The sequence below is a fragment of the Drosophila eugracilis genome, unplaced genomic scaffold (assembly GCF_018153835.1).
Source record: "Drosophila eugracilis isolate 14026-0451.02 unplaced genomic scaffold, ASM1815383v1 contig_90, whole genome shotgun sequence".
Classification (NCBI taxonomy): domain Eukaryota; kingdom Metazoa; phylum Arthropoda; class Insecta; order Diptera; family Drosophilidae; genus Drosophila; species Drosophila eugracilis.
In genome coordinates, this window is record NW_024573812.1 from 8,292,451 (window position 1) to 8,313,108 (window position 20,658).

Below are 20,658 nucleotides of genomic sequence, written 5' to 3' on the forward strand. Positions count from 1 at the left end.
AAATACCCTTTCATATCACTAGTTTGGTTCACTAAAAGTATGTACAGAAAATTATCTATGAAACCAAAAATAATGAAATTAAAAAATCCATAAAGTGTGTCCTGATGTCTAAAGTTAATTCTCAAGCAAAATCATATTTTTTAACGATTTTTAGGGCAAGTGCTAATGCGAATGCCAATATTTTTATTATACACTTTATAATCCTAATACCTACATACACTAGTTGAAAGTGAGAAACTTATAGTACATATATGGGTGCGTGCACCTCTGGCAGTCTACCAGACCCGGTCAATCATACTGTTGTCCTGGGGCTTCTGGTTCATTGTTGTCAATTGCTGGTGATAGTTGCGCATCTGATTGCTACGGCGTGGCTGCGCCAGATACTCGAACATGCTCTGCAAGTGTTGAGACAACATCTTGCTTAAATCGCTGGGCATGGGATCCGTCCAAAAGAAGTCGTGGTTGAGAGCTGTGTCCGCATCGATGCGTTTCTTTGGGTCTAGAGTAAGCAGCTTGTCTAGCAGATCACAGCCGGTGGGATCCTTGACATATGGACGCAGTCGTTCCTTGACGCGACGCTTCTGGTTCTTCGGTAGCTCAATGGATTTATACAGTTCCAACTCCTCCACTCCAGGCCACACGTCCGGCGTAAATGAACCGCACAGCTGCGAGATGAAAGTCAGCTGCTGCTGCTCTGTGTTTCCTTGCATAATGGGCGAGCGGGTCCACATCTCTGCCATAATGCAGCCGGCTCCCCACATGTCCACAGGCGGACCGTAATTCCGGTCGCCGAGCAGTAGCTCTGGAGGTCGGTACCAGAGAGTCACCACGCGATTGGTATACCGGTTCTTGATCTCATTCTTTGGAATGCTAAAGGCACGGGCCAAGCCAAAATCCGCCAGTTTGAGAATACCATGCTTAGTTATCAGCACATTGGCAGCCTTCATGTCTCGATGCAGGATCTAGAAATGGGAGGGAAATTGCATATAATACAAAACATATCATTTGTGCTATGACTTACCTTGTTGCTGTGGATGTAGTACAATCCATTAAGCAGCTGCTGCATAACCTTTTTGATTTCACCAAGACTGAATTTCACATTCATGTTGGATAGAAGGCCGGCCAAATCGTGCTCACAGAAATCAAAGACCAAATAAAATGTGGATCTGTAACCATTTGTGGCGGTGGCCTTAGTGCGGCAGATCTCGATCAGATTTACCACGTTCTCGTGTTTCAACAGCTGCAGGATGCGGATTTCTCGAAGCGCCGTGATAGGAAACTAGAAGAACATACATAAGATAGGAATTTATCTCTAAAAAAGTTTTATTTTACATACGCCCTCCTTTTCGTTGTCCATCAGCACCTTCTTCATGGCCACAAACTTTTTGTTTCCCTTCTTCTCACGAGCCTTGAAAACCTCACTGCAAACGAAGAAGGTTGAATTTGAAATTGGAACTTTCTAATATGGGTTGTGGAGACTGACCCGAATGTGCCCTGGCCAATTTTCGCCACCTTTTCGTATTTATTGCTCTCGTCGCAGTATGGAAAGTCGTAATCCTCGATGTACTTTTGTTTCTCCATCAACGACATCGTGCGCGATGAGCTGGAGCCCACGTTGGATGGCGTTGACGTCGATGGCTGCTGGAGCATGTGAGACATGTGAGCCATAGTGTAAAATCACTCTATAAATACAAAATTCGAAATTCCAGATCCGAAACAAGCCGACAGACAAAATGAGAAGAAATCAGCAACAATTGGTGTTGTTACAGCTGTTAGAGATAAAACAACACTGTGTGTACACACTTCAGTAGTATATCGATAGCAAAATCGATAGTTCAAAAACAGCTGTGCAATCAATATTTTTTTCTTGGTACACACTGGCCCAGTGATATAACCTAGCGACACTTCGGCCACAATACAAAACTTTATTTAATGAATAAACTTTTGAATATAGCGCAGGCAGGGCCGCGCCAGTTTGTCCGGGAATATGCCTTTAAGTCAGATTTGAAAATCAAATGGGTGCGCCCCGAGAAGATCGCGTGCTTCAAGCCAGAGAAAAGTGGAGATCTTGGGAAGCTGCCCCCTCTTAATGCCGATGAATTGCTGCCGGACTACAGGGACTGCAAGGAGCTGGAGAAGTAAGTTACAGAAACTAAAAATAAATATAAAAAGTATTTAATAAAAAATATTTTTGTATGATTTCTGTAGAGCCGACGAGTTGGTTAAATCGCAGTTTAAGCTGACCAACAATCCCAGTTACCTGACCACAAAATTTTATCGCAATGAGCTTGTAAAGGAGGTGCAAAGGCATGCCCAGGATTACGGGTCTATGGAGGCCAAGTGTATGTAATTTTACAGAGTGCAAATACATCAACATCACTTTTAATTACTTTTGTTTTTAGTGGCAAAAATGACCGCTGTGATCCGCCGTTACCAGGTGCACATGGATACTCATCCGCGCGACAAGATGATAAAGGTGCGACTCAAGGAACTGATTGACAAGCGCAAGAAGTTTCTTAAATTCCTGAGACGCTGGGACTATCCCCGCTTCGAATGGATTCTCGAGAGGCTCGAACTGGTGTATAAGCCACCGCCCGCACATTTCCACTGGATCACCCGCAAGGAGTCCCTGCAAAAATTGACCGACACTTATTGTGAGAACTTAAAGGAAGAGCGCCTGGAAGCCTACCACAAGCATTTACAGGCCCAGCAAATTCCCTTCCTCGAGGAAGCCATCAAGAAGATGCAGTTCATACGACAGGAGCAGATATCCTGCGACGTACCCGTAACCGTGACCGAAGAGCAGATCGCCGACTCAGAAAGGCAACTGAAACAGCTTAAGGAACTGCAGCAAGCGGAGATAGACGCCAACAACCAGAAACAAAACAAGGATAGCTTCAATTAGGCCCGATTATTTAATCTTACGGTGTCTTACAATAAATGTAAATGCTGATGTTCTTAAATAATATGTTTTATTATACTTTTACAGTAGACTGGACATCGTACCATATGTCATGATCATCTGAGCGCAGACTGGCAAATAAATAATCAGGCAGTAAAAATTGCCTTGTATAAATGTGTAAAAACAGATGAAATTAGAAAGAAGATCCTAAAGGGTACGGTTTGCAGTTAGCGTCTACCGGGCGATCCGGTTTTCCGCTTACCGCCGCTACTGGAGCTACTTGAGCTGCTCGAAGAAGTGTCGCTAGAGCTGGACGAACTAGATGACGACGAGGAGGTCACGGAAGAGGTGGAGTCGCGAGAGGTACGCTTGCGCTCCTTGTCGCCATTTCCTGTGGCCTCTTTGCTCTTAACATCCGTAGAAGTGACCTCGTCGTCACCCCATAGATCGTACTTTGACAAATCCTCGTCATCTCCCTCGTCTTCGTCTTCATCCTCTTCCTCATCGTTTCTCTCATCTCGACTTGTCTTCCTGGCGCGCTTGAAATCATCTCGATGCTCGCTATGCTTCCGCTTTTTACGGCGCCCGAACTCATCGTACTCGCTATCAGAGTCCTGACGATCCTTATACTCCACCACACCGCGATCGTTGTAACCACCGCCGAATCCTGTAAATACTGGTTAAGAAGATATACTAAACATGTGGCTGCTGTGGACTCACCAGTCCGCTCTTCTACATCCGAGAACTTGGGAGCGTTGCACATGTTGCAGGTCTGGCGACGGGCCCAGTTTACATTGGCACACTTGCTGCACTGCCAGTCCTCGGCGCTAAACAAACCCCGCGACTTGTCGGCCGCCGCCTTGCCGATCTCAGTACCCAGCTTCTTCTTGCTGGAGCTGCTGCTACTGCTACTGCTTCCGTTGCCACGATCTCGGTCTCTATCCCGCTCCGGCTTATCACTGCCATCGCGGTCGCGGTCGCATTTGTTGCACTGCAAACGACGGGCGAAATTCAGATGCCGACAGCTGCAAAATCGTGGGAAAGGTGAGATTCGCAGGACTCTTCCACCAATTCGACTGATCCGCGCTTTGGCGGCAATCCCTGCATCATTACGGGCACTCACTCGTAATCTGGGCAAATCCAATCCCCGGGCGACGCGACGCTTCCGCCGCCGCTGCTTCCAGGGCCCCCTGATGCCACGCCTCCGTTCGAACTAGACATGCCTGGGTCTTGGCAGAGACCTCCCCCAAAAGTTATAGCTACTGGGCGTCCAAGTAAAACTCGACAGGTTTAAAGAGCAGCATCTAACCAAAATTTTTTTTACCAATATAATATTCTGTATACGGTACGTATTAGAGCTGTCAAAACATCGATTGCACCATCGATAGTCTAGTTCTAGCCGGCACTATCGATTATTTTTAGATTACAACGATAAAATGAATTTAAAATTTAATTTAGAAAAATTCACTTGGAGAAACTTAAAATTACGCACTGAATAGAAGTAATGATACTTTCAAATAAAAATTCAAAATAGTGATTACATCGTAAAAATACTAATTTAAAATTTTTAAATAGCCTAGAACTACTTAAAATTTACACATTTATGTACGGTTCAAAGATTTTATAGATCACTTAAGTTAATATAACAAAGGTTATAGAAGATATAAAATAGACACAAAAAAAACTAAAACTACATAAAAACTTATATTATGATTTTACAAATCAGAATTCCACTTAACACATGCACTCTCCCCAAACAATTAACGACACGGAGTTTTATACTTTTAGAGTTTTATTTCCTTAGTTTACAAACAAAAGCCGCTCCAAAAGTAAACACTGATTTTGTTTTGTCGTTTGTTGGATGGTTGATAAAGAAGTTTGACTAACGCATAACCAGCAGCTTTTGGGAATAGTCGGAAAAACCGACAGACGTCCTATTTTAGGCTTACTTCTTGCCAGTGCCGATCTTGGCCTTGGCAGTGCCGCGCACCTTCTTCATCCTGTTGCGACGCTCCTTGCGCTGCTTGCGGGTCTGCTTCTTCTGCTCGAAGAGACCGTGGCGGGCCAGACGGTACTTGGGTTCGAACTTCTTGGCGAAGTCCAGAGTGTCGTAGATGAGGGCAAAGCCAGTGGAGCGGCCGCCACCGAAGTTGGTGCGGAATCCGAAGGCGAAGACCACATCGGGGGTGACCTTGTACATGGCGGCGAGCTTCTCGCGGATCTCGGTCTTGTTCACAGACGACAATCCCGGGTGCAGGACATCGCAGACCATCTGTTTCCTGGCAAGCAGGCGGTTGGTCATGAACTTGCGGGTGCGGATGGTGGCGGTTGTACCGGACATTTTGACGGAGCTGTAATAAGATTGTCAAAGATTAAACTAAGTCTTTCATTCACACTTCATTCTCGAAACTGTATTGTTTTTGTCCCCTCCGAGCGGGACAACATAACCTCATTGGCTATGGGTGCTCCATGTCTCCACGTGTGACACGTTTCTGAGTTTCTACGACATCCAAGGACGCAACTTCCAATCACTGCGCATCGGGCACTAAGCTGTCAACCTTTTTCTGCATATTTAACTAGTTTTATGGACTAATTACCTTTTAAAACACTTGAAAAGGTTTTAAACACGTCGTTTTGCGAACGCGATTTATTAGAAAGGAAGATGGCCGTGTCTTAGAGATGGAACAAAAATCGATGCTTACTCGATACTATCGATATTTGAAATATGGCAACACCGATGTTTTTATTGGTAAAATGTTGCATTACCGCTGCAATAAACTAGATTTAATTCACAATAAACTTAGGGATTTACGTTTATTACAGGAATTCTAATTTAAAATAGTGATTAAGTGATCTAGGTGATCTGTAACCCCAAGAAATAATAGTTTAAATGGCTCACTTTTATTTTCATTTATGTCGAAATATGTATTTATTTCAGAGATTTGATGCCAAAATAAAAAGATTCTGTCAAGTCTTGTTCTATCATAAAGCCAGCGCAAGACAAAACTATCACAAATTTCCATTCCCAATGACGTTACTTCAGTGAACGTAGCCGTAGCACAGACTCAAACCAAGATGGCAACATTAAGCTGTTTTTTGGCGCCAGGTTAGGTTTGATTATGTTATTAAAATCAGGAAAATCAATATAAATAATGTCCTATATTAGTTGAATGAAATTAATAATCATAGAATTACCTTTTTTTTCCCAATTTTAAATTAATTTTTATGAAAATTGAGTTCCAAATCACAAACTTTACTTTTAATAATTTAATCAATAGCCTTTCTAGTTCATTTCCAAGAGTAACTAAACAAAAACATTTACTGTAATTATGGCTAAACCAGTTGTCTAAATGTAAAATACATAAATGCAGTGACATATCTAAAAACAAAATCATTAAGACTTGAAATTGACAGTAATTTATTTGTTGTATGTTTATTTTTTTTAGAAACTTTCTGCTGTTTCAGCTTTTACTTCATTGATATTTTTGGGGCATGCAGATTCATAGCACCAAAAACTGCTTTAGTTGCACTTCCTACACACATAAACTTAATTAACTTTGGTCAACTTGGAGCCGTTCTTCTTATTCCAAACATAAATGCTAGCATAGCTCAGGGCTGCCAGCAAGGTTACCACAAGAGTTGCAATTCCAGCGTAGAACACGAAGAGGTCAAATAAGTGCAATTGGCAGGAGGAGATGCCAATGCCACGGGTCCTCAAGGCGGATCCTCCTTTGTGTCGGGCGACGTAGTTCACCCAGAAAAGAGCACTGGCCAGAGCGCCAAGTGGACGATCTCTGAACTCTTGAGACACATCCCGGATCGTCAACTGGAAGTGTGTCTCCAGAAGCAACCTGTCAACTGCCCAGTTAAGGGAGTTAGTAGTAACATTACCCTCTTCTAGCTGCAGGCCCACTCCCAACCGGACGGCTAACTCCACATTTCGCCTTTCGTGTTGGAAAAGAGGCAATCCCAAAATGGGAACATTCCTCATTATGCCTTCTTGCAGATTCAGAAGGTCTCCATTGGTAAGGAATAACTTAACCCTCGGATGTGCCAGGATATCAATCTGCGGCACTGCATGCTGGATCATTACATTCTTGGGCAAACCTTCCAGAGTTTTGACATCGTGACAGGTCCAGATCACGTTTTGCTTTCTGCTGGAGAAGAAGGCAAATAAAGTATCCAGTTTGTCCTTGGGTAACTGGCCACAAGGCTGTTCATTTCCCAGCTGCACGTAGATGACCCCAGGGCGCGCCTCCTCCAGGAATCGCTTAACATTCCAGGGTAGCTCCTTTGGCCCGCGGATATGCAAACCTCCAGCGGAAACAATTTGCTGGATACTTACTTTAGGAGTAATTAGAGGTACATGACTATTAAGCAAGAGAACAGATAGCTGGCTGGACTGCAGTTCAGAGATCGATTGTTGCAGCTTAAAGTACTTGGCTACGAGTTGTTCCTGACCGCCGTAGTGATCATTGATAAAACGCTTCCTGCGAGTAATACACTCCCGGATATTGCCGAGTCGCTCTGTGAAGCCCAACTGGGGCAAATCCCTCTCAAAGTCAATGGGGGAACAGGCGGCAGGAACCAGTGCCTCTTGTACTGCATCCATGTAGTTACCAAAATCCGTAGATATTATTCCAACGACAGGACGTTGATGAAGAGCTCCCAATGCCAACAGAGCCTCCGTGTAAAAATAGTCTATTAGGATGACATCAAAATCGAACTCAAGGTAGGACATCTTTATCAGTTTCTGGATAGGTTCTTGGGCAAGGAAGTGATCTAGAGCACGGGCTCCAACGCTGGCCAATGACTGGCGAAGACTCTCAATTGGTAGACGACCAAGATCAGCGAGATTTCCTTTGGGTGCAGCCAGTTTTTGTACTGAGGAATATAGTAAAGTAACAAAATCCGCATTTCTTATCCCATTTGTACTTACACTCGCTCCAAAAGGGATATTCCGCTGTCACCGTTTCCGTGACATTATCCAGGGCTTCCCCCAAGCCATGACCCGTATAGACTTCAACCTATTGGAAGTAACCTTGTAGTGATATCCACCAAATAAACAAGATTATTACATACTATGTGCTCTCGGCTGACCAATTCCGTGACCAGAGTCCTCATTACAGCAAAGTGACCCTCGTTGGCATGGGGAAATAGCACTAGTATTTTGGCTGCCTGGGAAATAGGACCCAAAACTAGACCAAAAAGAGCCCAAAAAATCCAACATTGGGATTTCTATGAAATGAAATTCACATTAATCTAGGTCATTTCCGAAAGTACACATCATCGAATAAAAGATGGTCTTTCGATTTCTTATCAGTCAGGCTATATATAGAGGTGACACCTCTGGAGTTTTTCGCATATGTTTACTAACCATATTCCGTATTTTAAAGATCAGCCAGGGATTGAAATTAAGTTCCGGCCGTATTTAAGTTGCATTCGCTTGGAACACTCTTCCGGTTATATTGAGTAAACGAATCAGACTGAACTTATCTCTCCTTGCGCCTTTGACTCCCCACAAAAATAAAACACTCAACTGATTGCTCTCGGGAATATAATCTTTGAAATACTTCCAGAACTTCTGTGGTCACTGGAACATGTGTGGCACATGAGATTGCCACCGGACCCCAATACATATGCCTTGTATATAGATCCTATTGCTTTCATTAACGTATACAGAGAGATCTCGGAAAGGGGTACCAACTGCACATTCGTTCATATATGACTATGTATACAATTCCCCCCAGTTGAGCGATATGAGATCGTCTCTTGAGTTTATTGTTTCTCTTGCTCTAAAAGAAAAGAGTGAGGGGAGTGAGGAGCTACAATTTGTTCACATATGCATAATTGTACAATGTTCTTATGTTTGAGTGCATTTGCTAATTGTTACACTTGCAAGCTCATCATTTTCTGACAAAAGCTCTAAATATATTTTCCCTAGTTCCCGGTTACAAAGGAGCTGATTTCAGGTAATCAATTAATAGGACTCATTGATGGAAAACAAATGTTTTGTACTCTAAAACTGAGAAACTGAGGTTTTTAATCTTAGTTTTCGAAACTATAAAGTTATAATATTAACGTCAACTTAAGCCAAACTTCTAAGGTTGAAGTTCAATTGGAAGAAATGAAAGTTAAAAATGCTTAGCGATATTCAATATTTGACCTAGTTAACGCAGCGAAAAGTATTTTATTTCCTCAGAAACCTTCTTACACCTGTTCATTCAATCATAACCAATTAGCTCGCAGCAGCTCCAAACAAACTGAATAAATATATTTATTTACGTATGCGCCTGTGTGTGTACTTTAAATTGTCGCAAGTGTGTAAATCAGAAATGTGTGACGAGCAGAAAGATGTTTATCAACAACAAAGGGTACTTTATGAACAATCTAAATCGAGAACGTCAGAACATACAAAAGCAAACAAATTGGCAAAGATGGCAGAAACCGGTTGCCGCTAAGGGAAGTCGCCAAAAGAAAGCAATGGAAGGGGTTCCAAAACCGGTTCATTGAACCTGAACACCACCGGCATTATGGTATAGACACACAAAAGAGCTGAAAAGAATGATTCCATCTCCATTATCACACACAATTTTCTTTATTTATGCCATTTCTGTTTTTAGTTGAGCACAGTTACTTGCTTACGGAACAAAATGTAAATAAACATGGCGAGCTATGGTAAATGCAAATGTCTGGAAAAATCGATTATGCGTTTATGCTTAAATCAAATCGGTTATGTTTGCTGATGAATGATATTGCTTTAAACTCCAGTTTAGTCGGTGGCATCGGCCTTGGCGACGGAGAAGGCCTCCGCGACGGGGATGCTGCCGCTGTTGGCAATGACCACATCCTTAACGGGACGATCGCGGGCATCGGTGGCAGAGTTCTCGATCTGGCGCACCACATTCATGCCGGACAAGATCTTTCCGAATACAACATGGCGTCCATCCAACCAGCTGGTCTGCTTGGTGGTGATAAAGAACTGAGATCCGTTGGTGTCCTTACCAGCGTTGGCCATGCTCAACCAACCGGCGCCATAGTGCTTCAGCTTGAAGTTCTCGTCCTCGAAGCGCTCGCCGTAGATGGAGCGTCCTCCGGTTCCATCACCCTTGGTGAAGTCTCCACCCTGGATCATGAAGTCCTTAATGATACGGTGGAATTTGCTGCCCTTGTAGCTGCATAAAAAATGTAGTAAGATAAAAGTATTAAATTGTGCTATGAATATAAAAAAAATGTATACTTAAAAAACACTACTAGTACGAGTTACTGATAAAAACTAATATCAAAATAATATAAAATAGTAAATATCGTTTTGAGCTTCTCATTTACTTTTATGTGTGAGATTGCAGATAGTCTTTAGTTTAGAGAGCGTTCTTTGTTAACCCATTAGCCATAACTATTCGCAAGATTTGCTTTGTCAATTTGATTGGTCGCTTAAACGCCACGTAATTGTTCCAATCTGAGAGCTCCCGCTATAACCTACAAAGACTTATATTGGTGTGCGAGTGCCGTTAATCAGCGGCATCTTCCGCTAGCGTAGCAATACCCGGTACCCTACTTTTATATTTAGATTTTGGTCCTTAGCCGCCCAACTAGTACTCACCCTTCGCCCTGGGGCTTCTGTGCCAGCTCCTTGAAGTTCTCCACCGTCTTCGGAACGGTCTTGCCGAACAGACCGATTTCGATGCGACCGGCGGGCTCACCGCCAATGGTGATGTCAAAGAAAACCTACGCAATCAGAATTGGTTTATTATTAACAAATCATCTCACTTAATTTATGGCGCAGCGGATGTGTACATAGTACAGGTATATTAATTCTGAGAAAAGCAACAGGACACATAATAATAGAGCACCTACCTTCTCAGTCACTTTGGGTCCCTTGCTGTCATCGGCAACGACGATGCCGGCCACCAGGGCCACTACGAAAACGGATAAAAACAACTTCATGGTTCCAGAAATTCCAAGCGATTGAAATATTAGTTTCGGTGGCAGAGCTGCGCAGCCAGAAAATATGACCAGTCGATGGAGAGCCACAAAATCTGTCCTCTTTTGGATTTTAGATTCAACAACTGACGGTTACACTATTTTTATAGTTGTTATATTTGTTTACTTGTCATATTTAGCGTTGACTTAAACCAAAAACTTTTTAGTTCATTTTTTAAATTTTATTTCCCATCCTCGAACGTAAGATTTAATATTAGAAAATGTGTATTAGGAACAACGAAATATGAAGTTAATTCATTTAATTTCCATCCCATGAAAATTTTATTGTTTGATTTGTTATTGAGATTTAATTACAAATTTGGTGGCCGATCGGGGTTAAGGTTCAAGCTAATTTCGCAAACATAATAGTTTTTAGCAAAGCAGCTAACCTCGGTTATAAAATGACCATATTGCGATGCCAATTCAAGACATAGGTTGTCCGGCTTAAATATATTTGAGATTTCAGGTCGGATGTCCGTCCAATAGTTTTCGTTTTTCAGCAAATGTTCTTTTAAAGTACTCCACTCCTCTACATTATGAAGACTAACCAGACTTGCGCCCATGTTTTCGCATTTCTCCCTTGCGTTCAACCAGTCTAGCCTTTCCTTGTTCTCAATGTGAAAATATCTCGTACCAATCTTTTTAAAATTTCCTTGTGAAGAGTATTGCGCTTCATCTGTATTTAAGTGCAGTTCCAATTCATCATTTGACCGATTATCATCTTCAGGCCCACTCTCACCAGAAAATATGTTTCGTTTTAACCGTTCGCTATAATTATCCACATATTTCTTCCATTTGTTAATTAGTATTCTTTCTTGCTCTATTCGAAAAGCTATCGTACTCTCACTAATATTCGATTCGGAGTTATTCGCCTCCAAGACCTGTCAATATATATAAAATAAGTGTAAGGATTTTGTAGTGTTTTATTAATAGAAGTACCCCAAACATACCGAAAACGAGAGGCTACTTTGGCAAACGACTCCAATAATCAAGAGCCCTACAAGGAGTTGCATGTTGTCTGTTATACTGACAGCTCAGACTAATTATGTTCATTTATATACACAGTCCTTGATGTATTTTTTTTATAAGATAAGCTATTCTTAGAAAAATCTTGTGTAATGAAAGAAATGTATTTTACTATCAATATAACACTTAACAACAAATATGTATTTTCCAACCAGATTAACTCGCTACTCGGTAATTGAAAGTTTTAATTATTCACAATTATACCAGGAAAAAACGCCATTACGCTACTCGGCAATTGAAAGTTTTAATTATTCACAATTATACCAGGAAAAAACGTCATATAAAATGTTATCATTATCGGAACAAACTATTTAGAAATGTTTAGACTATAAATTTCCTAATATTAGTTAGTTGCTAACTATTTAGTAATCATTATTAAGATTTAATTTAGATACAAAATTACTAAATTTCCAGGGACCACCTAAAATTAAACGTCTTATAATCATAGAAAGTAACGGAATCATATTCTGTATAACAATATACGTATTTTTATATCCATCTGTCCTATCTGTCCATATGAACGCTGAAATCACAGGAACTATACGAGATACACATTTGGCACAAAGCCTGCAGATTCTTGAGGTGCTACGCAGCGCAAGTTTATTTCAGCGTCTTGCGGCGCGCACTCTAACGCCCACAAAGCACGAAAAACTAAATAAATCGCAATAAATCTCTTTTCTTACATTTTTAAATTTAATCGATCCTATGAAAGTTTTTTTTTTGGATATGTGATTAAGATTATATTACAAATTTGGTGGACGATCGTGGTTAACTAGTTTTTAGCAAAGCAGCCTCGTTCATAACATTACCACATTGCGATTCCAATTCAAGATATAGGTTGTCCGATTTTAATATATTTGAGATTTTCAGCAAATATACCTTTTGTTCCATTTTTTTGCATTTCTTCCTTGCGTTTAACCAGTCTACCTTTTCGTTGTCGGTAGCATTCAACAATCTCATATTTATCGTTATATTTATCAACATATTCTTTCCATGATTTAAGCTGAATTGTTTCGTTTCCTATTTGAAAAGAAAAAGTTCTCCCATCATCAGACTGGCTCACCAAGTCCTGGAAATATATATTAAATAAGGCCAAGGATTTTGTAGTGTTTCAGTAAAATAAGTACCCCAAACCTACCGAAAACGAGAGGCTACTTTGGCAAATGACTCCAATAATAAGGAGCACTACAAGGGGTTGCATATTGACTGTTATACTGACAACTCAAACGTATTATGTTCATTTATATACGTATTCTTTCTTGTAATCTTTTATAAGATCATGTATTCCTCGAAAAATCTGGTGTTATGAAAGGAATTTAAATGTATATTTATTTCTCTTAACTATAAAAATGTATTTTTCCTCGCTAATCGAAAGTAGTAATTATTTGCAATTATTCCAGGAAACAACGCGGAATACCATATAATTTCGAAAACTTTAGACTTAGAAAGTTAGGATGAGGCATACGTGTTGGATTTTAATCTGGCCCCGACCATTCTAACGCCTACAAACCGCGATTTATCTAAAATGTTTTAAATTGGATTGTTTCACAATTTATTAAGATATGTATGATATGAAGCCTCAATGGGTAGTGACGTCAACGCCATTAATAAGCCAAGCTTTTTTCTGACAAAAGGTGGCGCTGGTTGTAGTATTTACTGCATTTCTTCTAGCAAAATGATTATTATAGCGATTATCGGAAATATAGCGTCTCTTCTTGTTCTACTTCTATATACATGCATAATTGCAGCAACTGATTGCAGTTCCCTTTATGTGAAGTGACTAATCCTAATCACATTTGACTTGTTTGAATGCATCAAAGGTTTTTCCGCTAATAATAAGAATGCATATTATGTTTAAATAGAAATACATAGTCTTATTATATACTCAGCTGTATAAATATAATGACCCCAACAGACTATAAAAACTCAATCCAGATGGGTTTCAAGCATAGTCAACATAGTCCATTGGTGCGCTATACTAGTAACGGGATGCGATATATAATTGTTTTAATTATTTTTGGAATTGCTTGTCAAAGAAGTTTTGCAAGGATTGCGGTAAGTACTCCTCCTAACCTTACAAGGAATAGTTCTTATTTTTTCCTTTGTATTATCAGCAATGGAAGATGCCTAGCGAAGGAATTCCTCCGACTCCTAATATTCTAGACAGTCTGGAAGATAACATAAAACCTACACCTTACATAGGCCCAGGAAGGATGAACTCAAATTTTTTTAAACAAAAAATGATTTCAGACTTTCTTTGCGAACTAACTCCTAATTGTGACGATCTGCTCAGGCAAATACGTCAGCCATCTACTAAAACGGAGCTTGATGAAAGTTTTCTAGATTCTGATGAATCAGTTGGACGTTTTGATTACGATTTCAACGACTTGCCTAAGATCCCCCAACTCGAAAATGGGCCTGTACCAAACTCTATACTTCCTGACCAAGGAACTCTTAATGATCCTTTGATATCATATGATTATCCCTTCATTGGTAAGAAACAAACGGATTTCAACGACATTGATTTGATATTACAAAAACCTTTGGGGATGGGCTCAGAAAATAGTCTCTTTGAAAGTGAAAATACTGAATATGAGAACCAAAAGAAAAGATTTGGAGACTATCTTGCACAGATTTATTACGAATACAATGCCATGCTTGAGAAGGTCTATAAGGCAAACGATTTAAAACCAGTGATAACCCTTTAATATACTTTTCCGAAAAAAAAGGATTCTGGCGTCAATGGAATACGTATTCCATTCCCTTACGACTCTGTTAAAGGGATTAACATATATTCATACATACATGTGGAGAGACCTAAGCCTATCGTAAAACAGAGAAACTCTTATAATTTTCTCAAACAATCCTCCCAAAACATGACACGTGAAAGATAAAAAATTCAAGTTATTCAATTTGTGGAGACTTTAGTAAGATACATATCAAATATCTCAATGTTTTTACCTTGTTTCATCGTATATTCTCGGATAACATTAGTTTATTTTCAAAACAAAACTGTACACGACATTGGCAAAATAAAAAATAAAACAAAAAAATAATAGAAAAAGTATTAAAAATTAACAACTTAGTGGTTCTATTCTTGATGGAACCATTCGAGATTTTAATTTTTTAATTTTTGCTTGTTATATACAGTAAATACCAAGTAAATACGAAAAGCTTTTGATCATTGGTGAACTGCAATTTGTGTTCGGGACTTGTCCAGTTCCTTGGCTGCTTTTTCTGCCCTTTTCTTCTCCCTGTTGGCCAGCACCTTCTCCCTGGACTTCTGAGCCCGTTCAGCGCAATCCTTGGGACGTGTTTTCAGGGTCATATCATCCACAGCCGCCTGTTTACGGGCGGATCTCGAAAGACACCTTTCCATGCAGCTGATGTCCACAAATCTCCCAATGAAGCAACCACAATGTGAACAATAGTGATTGATGTCCTGCCTGCCGGGCCATTTTTTACTAAATAGAAAAAAAAACAACAATAAATAATCGAAGACTTTCAAGAAATAATTATAAAGGAGCAAACCAAAGTTTTGTGAATACCAGAAACCTCTGCAGGCAAGTAACAACCTCCAGCTGTACCACACTGGTACCAGACTTTTCACACGAAGGACAATGAATCCATGTGGGCTGCTCCTTCAGGTAACCCACTTGCTGTTTGTGGGTGATACTAATAGCCACAATCTGCGGTTCGTCTACGGTCATGATGTGGATTCCAGCAAGAACGATCGGTGACTGAAACTAGAACCGAATCTGAAGAGATCATAAGAGGCGAAAATCAGAATTTGAATCTCTTTAACGATATCTCTCTCGCAGAGGCGTTGGTCTGGTAACTAAGTTACCGCATATGTATCATCATCTCTTTGTTACAAAATTATATTTGAGGTACACTGAAAATAAAGTTTTATACGTTTGTCATATTTTTTTGTCTATAAAATAAAGATAAGAATCGCAGATAGTTAAAAACTAATATAACTTTTATTTTTCATATTTTTTTCAGAAATAATAATAAAAATACACTTAATTTTGCCAAATTCTTTGTGATGATAAATTGATCGGATGACATCTCCAATGATGAACTACAGCTGAGGTCGTCGGTATACTCCCAGGTACTCCCCGCAGGCGCCACAGTGGTGTCTCTTCGTGCAGCAACGCAGCCAGGAACGCACCACGCGGGTCTTGGCCTTGGTACTGCAATAGGGACAGGTTATCTCGTTGGGGCCAGGACCCACGGCAAAATAGAGAGGTTTCGGATCCTGAGCCATGACGGACCGACCGATGTTGTCTGTTTCAAAAACAAACGAAGACTGAGGGTGGCGAAGAGAAATTTGAGGTATACAATAATCAAATAGCAGCTAAAGAGAAAAGCCCAGAGAGGGAGAGAGTAGAAGAGAAAAGGTGATCTTTTCAGTTTTATTTTTGTTTTGATGGATTTCCAGTGGGTGGGCATTTGGTTGTTCAGAAAAATTTCAAAAAAATGTGCGAGCTATGCTGCTATGCTAGGCGGTGGTTGCCTTTAATTTCAGTGGTTCCCTCCTCTTCATCGAGCGTCCAAAGTAACAGCCACAGTTGCCGCAGTAATGGCTTCGATCTGTTTGCTTGCAGGGCACAAAGTAGTTGAAACAGCAGCAGCAACAAAAGCTCCTGGAATAGGATTCTGTTAACCTTCTTTTAAATATTAAAAGGTTCTTCAACCTACACAAAAAGACAGCCCACAATGCGATTGATTTCACTGGCCCACCACTTGAGATCATTCTGCACCACACTCAGATCCTTGATGCCACAGGCGGGGCATTTGATCTCTACAGGTTCGCGGGGCAAGTTCAGGAAAGTGCCTGCCAGAGGTGTGGCAAAGTTCTCATAGATCTTGCGCTCCTTTCGATCCTCCAAAGCCTTTGCCTCCCGCTCTCGGAGCTCCTGCTTCGTTTCCATTTCCTTATCCGCCAGCGTCGTCGCCATAATCGCCCAACAATCGAACTGAAAGCGAAACGTTGCCAAACAGCCAAGCAACCTGTTTGGATATTTCAAAGAGAGAGGAATGAACAGAGAGAAATAATGTCTCTTAGACTTAGAATGATCTCTCTTTTCGTAATTCTTAAGCTTCCCGGAATGTGTCCTTTGATATCCTTTTGTTCTTAGTGTGGTGAAAATTTTTGTATTCTATTATTATCAAAACTGTTTCCTTGTTTTAATATTAGTCAGTGTATCCCCCGATAAACTTTTATTTTTCGAGTGTGCCAAAGAGCACGACTCACTGAAGAGCTGCCAGAGAATTGATTTACTGTGCGTCTTTAATTGAGTTAGATGCGTAATAGAATTATAGAATGGAGAAATATTTGGCATTAATATCATGTTAATTGGTCCGTTTAATAGCCTATTTGGCCTTGCGCTGGATTCCCACTTTGCCGCCACACGAGCTGCAATAAACGCCCTTGGTGGTCCATTCCCGGTTGCATCCACACCAGGTGCACACACAGCAGATCCAAAATAGCGGAAAGATGCTGCAAAGAATGCATATTAGAATTTATCTTCTACAGATTCTCCAATAAAGTACATCCCATACCAGGAAAGCAAACTAAGACAGAAACTGGCATCCTTGCAGCTAGCTGCTCTCATCACAGCAGCTTCACTCCTCTCCCGGCAGAGTGGACACAGTAGTTTGTAGGTGGAGGGTCCTACGGCATAGTATCGGAGGCGTGGCTGCTGGCTGGAGCTGGATACTGGAGCAGCTGCTTCCTGGGTTATTAGGTTCACCTTTTCTGCTGCATGCTCATCAATAAAGGGCACCAGGCCATCCTCCAGAACCACATTTGCAATGATGTTCCTGGCACGTTCCTCCGCCGTTCCAGCGGGCACCAATCTCACCCGCAACCTCTCCACCTGCTGGTGCTGCTCCATGTTAACTGACTATCTGATCTCCACCAGAACAAACGAGACTCATCAGGGAGAGCGAGCTGGCTGTAAAGAGCATTTCGAAGAGAGATTCTAGGGTGGAGAAGAATTTATACGTGACCATGGAGCTATGATGTCATCAGCAGCTATTCAGGGGATATTCATTCGATGTGGCCCCTCAACCAGAACCAGATCGACAGCCAAACGTTTGGCGAATGTTTGTTTAGCCAACATATAGAGCAATCCCACATTAACCACATGGTAAACGTTTCGACATTCCATTAGACATTTATTTTTAATGGAGAGTTCAATAATAAAATGTTTTCTGGAATATATAACTTTATAAGGAAACTACAAAAATAAATAATAAAATATAAAAAATGACTTGTTTTAATCTATTACTTTAATGAGAATAATCAAATCAAACTGGATAAAAACTGGATTGTTTTTATACAAAATTCCATTTGAAATTTTTCAACATTTTTGCTGATCAGTGTTTATTAGTAGTAAGACGTTTAACCGGTAAAAACAGCTGATAGCAAAGTTTGTTTATGTTTATGTTTATGCTTATTGTTTATGTTTGAACTCGCTCTGTTTATATTTTTCCCCATTTCAAGCTGAGCTGAGTGAATTTCTATTGAGAGAGAAAGAGCTTTAAGCTTTGAAAAAGTCAAGTAAAATGACTTAATATTTATTGATGTTAAAAGAAATCCATCAAAATTACAGTTTTCCATTTATTACATCTACTATATTATAATTTTTTACTCAAAATTAAGACATTGATAAAAATATCTAAAAAAGGGCAATAGCACGTTCTATAGTTAGAGATTTATGATTATATTTTAAGCCAATAACACTCTTCTGAACTTTCATTCACGACATCTCTGAACACTTCCAGAGTTACTATATTGATTTACTTTCTCTTGGTCAAACGAAGTTTCAGAGGCTCTTTGGTCACCAAAACAGGAGCAGCATCGAAGCGGAACTCAACCTCCTTGCGAGGGGATTGAATCAAATCAAAATTGGCCAAAACCTTAGCCACGGCCACCTTGGAGTTTACTTTTCCCATGCGAAGAGCTAAATCAAGTCACTAAATTAGGTCCCACATATCACTACAGCACTAATGCCTTACCTATGCAGTGTCTGGGACCCTCCCCGAAAGGCATATAAGCTGCCTGATCGTAGTTCATGTTATCCGCATCGAATCGGTGGGGATCGTAGCCATTGGGATTGGGGAAGTAACCAGGATCTCGCTGGATGCCAAACAGTGAGATCAGGATGGGTGTTCCTTTCGTTATGGTGTGTCCAGTACCGGGTACTGGATAATCCTCAGTACACTCGCGGTTGAGAAAAGGTAGACCCGGGTATTTCCTTATGGTTTCTGTAAATATGCTATCAGTATGGATCAAACCATAGGAGCCCTAGGAGGAGAAACCTACCCATGATGCAGAGTTCCAGAAACTTTAAGTCTTTCACCGCCTCATAGGTGAACTTATCCTTGGGCTTTAAATTGTGCTTTCGAAGCACTTCATCCACCTCCTCACGTGCTTCCTTTAGAAGCTCTGGGTACATGGACAGCTCATAGAGGGTAAAAGCTGATGCAGCCGCAGTGGATTCCGAACCCGCCACATAAAAGAGAAACGCCTGGGCGGCAATCTTCTCAATTGACATCGACTTGAGCTGTTCCTGTGCAGTTTCCATGTCCCACACCTCGTCATCATCCTCTCCTATTTTTCCAGTATTTCGAAGACGAATCAGCAGTTGCAGCAGGTCCTTGCGCACGACATTGTGCTGTTCCCGGAACTCGATGGTGCGTTTCATCATGTCGCGCAAGGATGTCAGAATCCTGCTCTCGTAACCCAAGCGATTCATCAGTTTGGCAATTCTAAAAAGATTTTATATGCATTTTTTTATATCTAAACAAAAAGGTATGTAGAGAAAAGCTAAATTTAGATACTGCACTGGCCATTAAAATTTAGGAATCTTGAAAAGTAATATTTGTTTCGGTTAGGCGCAGTTTTTGAACTCACGGTGGACATATGAACATGGATATGTTGTGGATCTTGAGGAGCAGGAACTCGTCCTTGGCTGTTGAGCTGCTTATTTCACGAAACTCGTTATTCGGATTGCTGAAGCTGTCGATCTCCAAGCCAAAGATCACAGAGCCAATAATATCCACAGCATAGGTAGTCATCACTTCCTTGATTTCCACTTCGTCATTCAGATCCAGAACTCCCTCCAAGTACTGCACCAGCTTATCACCCACATCGTCGATGGTGCCAAACATGGCCTTGATTTTCCCCGACGAAAACGATGGAGTAAGTTTCTGTCGCAGATTCCGCCATGAGGCACCTCTCAGATTGAAAAGGTTTGCGGATAGAGGATCCTTGTCCTCATCCACGTACACCCCGCGATCGTGGAAACTTGCAAAATCACTGGTCATAATCTGTCGAGCCAATTGGGCATCTCGGATCAGAATACTCCTCTTGTTCATCATGTAAATTCCAACGATTTTGTCCTCGTGTCGGGCGTATATATCAGCCAGAGCCATGCCCAAGCTCATTTCCTGGTTCATTACAGTATCCATTATTCCAAAGGGTATTTTCGCCGGCTCCTCATCCACACCCAATCTTTGCCAGTGGGTATAGTGACGTCTCACATATTTGTAAAACAAAGCCACGGAGAGGATCAGGAAAACAATAGGCCACATATTGAAACTTTTGCGAACTCCTCGATGCAGTCTTTCCAAACTGCACAAGTCTACTGGGTGGGATTCGTATTCTATATATAGATAGACCCGCCCGATAAGCACTGCAAACGAGAAACCAAAACAAAAATGTGTTTTATTGG

The 20,658-nt window shown here is 40.9% G+C and overlaps 12 protein-coding genes across 12 annotated transcripts; 2 read left to right on the forward strand and 10 right to left on the reverse strand.

Annotated features, from left to right (window-relative positions):
* Nucleotides 1-136: 136 nt before the first annotated feature.
* On the reverse strand, nucleotides 137-1,772 carry LOC108112230 (cyclin-dependent kinase 9). Its single transcript, XM_017222050.1, has 4 exons — nucleotides 1,484-1,772; nucleotides 1,337-1,421; nucleotides 1,022-1,279; nucleotides 137-962 (listed from the first exon to the last, which is right to left on the reverse strand). Exons 1-4 carry the CDS (start codon nucleotides 1,666-1,668, stop codon nucleotides 276-278), a joined length of 1,215 nt encoding a protein of 404 aa, XP_017077539.1. The 5' UTR covers nucleotides 1,669-1,772; the 3' UTR covers nucleotides 137-275.
* Nucleotides 1,773-1,856: 84 nt separating this feature from the next.
* LOC108113188 (28S ribosomal protein S15, mitochondrial) lies at nucleotides 1,857-2,963 on the forward strand. Its single transcript, XM_017223714.1, has 3 exons — nucleotides 1,857-2,138; nucleotides 2,209-2,342; nucleotides 2,403-2,963. The coding sequence occupies exons 1-3, from the start codon at nucleotides 1,933-1,935 to the stop codon at nucleotides 2,903-2,905; spliced, it is 843 nt and encodes a 280-aa protein (XP_017079203.1). The 5' UTR covers nucleotides 1,857-1,932; the 3' UTR covers nucleotides 2,906-2,963.
* On the reverse strand, nucleotides 2,897-4,277 carry LOC108113189 (zinc finger Ran-binding domain-containing protein 2). Its single transcript, XM_017223715.1, has 3 exons — nucleotides 4,026-4,277; nucleotides 3,623-3,927; nucleotides 2,897-3,569 (listed from the first exon to the last, which is right to left on the reverse strand). The coding sequence occupies exons 1-3, from the start codon at nucleotides 4,121-4,123 to the stop codon at nucleotides 3,130-3,132; spliced, it is 843 nt and encodes a 280-aa protein (XP_017079204.1). The 5' UTR covers nucleotides 4,124-4,277; the 3' UTR covers nucleotides 2,897-3,129.
* A 399-nt stretch (nucleotides 4,278-4,676) lies between these two features.
* On the reverse strand, nucleotides 4,677-5,608 carry LOC108113190 (40S ribosomal protein S24). The gene is made up of 2 exons (XM_017223717.1): nucleotides 5,500-5,608; nucleotides 4,677-5,253 (listed from the first exon to the last, which is right to left on the reverse strand). Exon 2 carries the CDS (start codon nucleotides 5,241-5,243, stop codon nucleotides 4,848-4,850), a length of 396 nt encoding a protein of 131 aa, XP_017079206.1. The 5' UTR covers nucleotides 5,244-5,253; nucleotides 5,500-5,608; the 3' UTR covers nucleotides 4,677-4,847.
* Nucleotides 5,609-6,319: 711 nt separating this feature from the next.
* LOC108112210 (UDP-glycosyltransferase UGT5) lies at nucleotides 6,320-8,436 on the reverse strand. The gene is made up of 4 exons (XM_017222027.2): nucleotides 8,280-8,436; nucleotides 7,985-8,140; nucleotides 7,842-7,929; nucleotides 6,320-7,786 (listed from the first exon to the last, which is right to left on the reverse strand). Exons 1-4 carry the CDS (start codon nucleotides 8,280-8,282, stop codon nucleotides 6,450-6,452), a joined length of 1,584 nt encoding a protein of 527 aa, XP_017077516.1. The 5' UTR covers nucleotides 8,283-8,436; the 3' UTR covers nucleotides 6,320-6,449.
* A 1,045-nt stretch (nucleotides 8,437-9,481) lies between these two features.
* LOC108113140 (peptidyl-prolyl cis-trans isomerase 6) lies at nucleotides 9,482-10,889 on the reverse strand. Its single transcript, XM_017223648.2, has 3 exons — nucleotides 10,760-10,889; nucleotides 10,506-10,630; nucleotides 9,482-10,077 (listed from the first exon to the last, which is right to left on the reverse strand). The coding sequence occupies exons 1-3, from the start codon at nucleotides 10,847-10,849 to the stop codon at nucleotides 9,675-9,677; spliced, it is 618 nt and encodes a 205-aa protein (XP_017079137.1). The 5' UTR covers nucleotides 10,850-10,889; the 3' UTR covers nucleotides 9,482-9,674.
* Nucleotides 10,890-13,856: 2,967 nt separating this feature from the next.
* On the forward strand, nucleotides 13,857-15,084 carry LOC108113139. The gene is made up of 2 exons (XM_017223647.1): nucleotides 13,857-13,966; nucleotides 14,026-15,084. Exons 1-2 carry the CDS (start codon nucleotides 13,901-13,903, stop codon nucleotides 14,617-14,619), a joined length of 660 nt encoding a protein of 219 aa, XP_017079136.1. The 5' UTR covers nucleotides 13,857-13,900; the 3' UTR covers nucleotides 14,620-15,084.
* On the reverse strand, nucleotides 14,986-15,785 carry LOC108113141. The gene is made up of 2 exons (XM_017223649.2): nucleotides 15,443-15,785; nucleotides 14,986-15,375 (listed from the first exon to the last, which is right to left on the reverse strand). Exons 1-2 carry the CDS (start codon nucleotides 15,619-15,621, stop codon nucleotides 15,093-15,095), a joined length of 462 nt encoding a protein of 153 aa, XP_017079138.1. The 5' UTR covers nucleotides 15,622-15,785; the 3' UTR covers nucleotides 14,986-15,092.
* A 90-nt stretch (nucleotides 15,786-15,875) lies between these two features.
* LOC108113143 lies at nucleotides 15,876-16,222 on the reverse strand. Its single transcript, XM_017223651.2, has one exon. It carries the CDS (start codon nucleotides 16,179-16,181, stop codon nucleotides 15,996-15,998), a length of 186 nt encoding a protein of 61 aa, XP_017079140.1. The 5' UTR covers nucleotides 16,182-16,222; the 3' UTR covers nucleotides 15,876-15,995.
* A 93-nt stretch (nucleotides 16,223-16,315) lies between these two features.
* On the reverse strand, nucleotides 16,316-16,876 carry LOC108113142. The gene is made up of 2 exons (XM_017223650.2): nucleotides 16,616-16,876; nucleotides 16,316-16,560 (listed from the first exon to the last, which is right to left on the reverse strand). Exons 1-2 carry the CDS (start codon nucleotides 16,873-16,875, stop codon nucleotides 16,416-16,418), a joined length of 405 nt encoding a protein of 134 aa, XP_017079139.1. The 5' UTR covers nucleotide 16,876; the 3' UTR covers nucleotides 16,316-16,415.
* Nucleotides 16,877-17,189: 313 nt separating this feature from the next.
* On the reverse strand, nucleotides 17,190-17,831 carry LOC108112353. Its single transcript, XM_017222181.1, has 2 exons — nucleotides 17,480-17,831; nucleotides 17,190-17,417 (listed from the first exon to the last, which is right to left on the reverse strand). The coding sequence occupies exons 1-2, from the start codon at nucleotides 17,812-17,814 to the stop codon at nucleotides 17,291-17,293; spliced, it is 462 nt and encodes a 153-aa protein (XP_017077670.1). The 5' UTR covers nucleotides 17,815-17,831; the 3' UTR covers nucleotides 17,190-17,290.
* Nucleotides 17,832-18,461: 630 nt separating this feature from the next.
* On the reverse strand, nucleotides 18,462-20,550 carry LOC108112180 (probable cytochrome P450 6d2). Its single transcript, XM_017221989.1, has 4 exons — nucleotides 19,839-20,550; nucleotides 19,248-19,693; nucleotides 18,941-19,189; nucleotides 18,462-18,885 (listed from the first exon to the last, which is right to left on the reverse strand). The coding sequence occupies exons 1-4, from the start codon at nucleotides 20,516-20,518 to the stop codon at nucleotides 18,722-18,724; spliced, it is 1,539 nt and encodes a 512-aa protein (XP_017077478.1). The 5' UTR covers nucleotides 20,519-20,550; the 3' UTR covers nucleotides 18,462-18,721.
* Nucleotides 20,551-20,658: the final 108 nt, after the last annotated feature.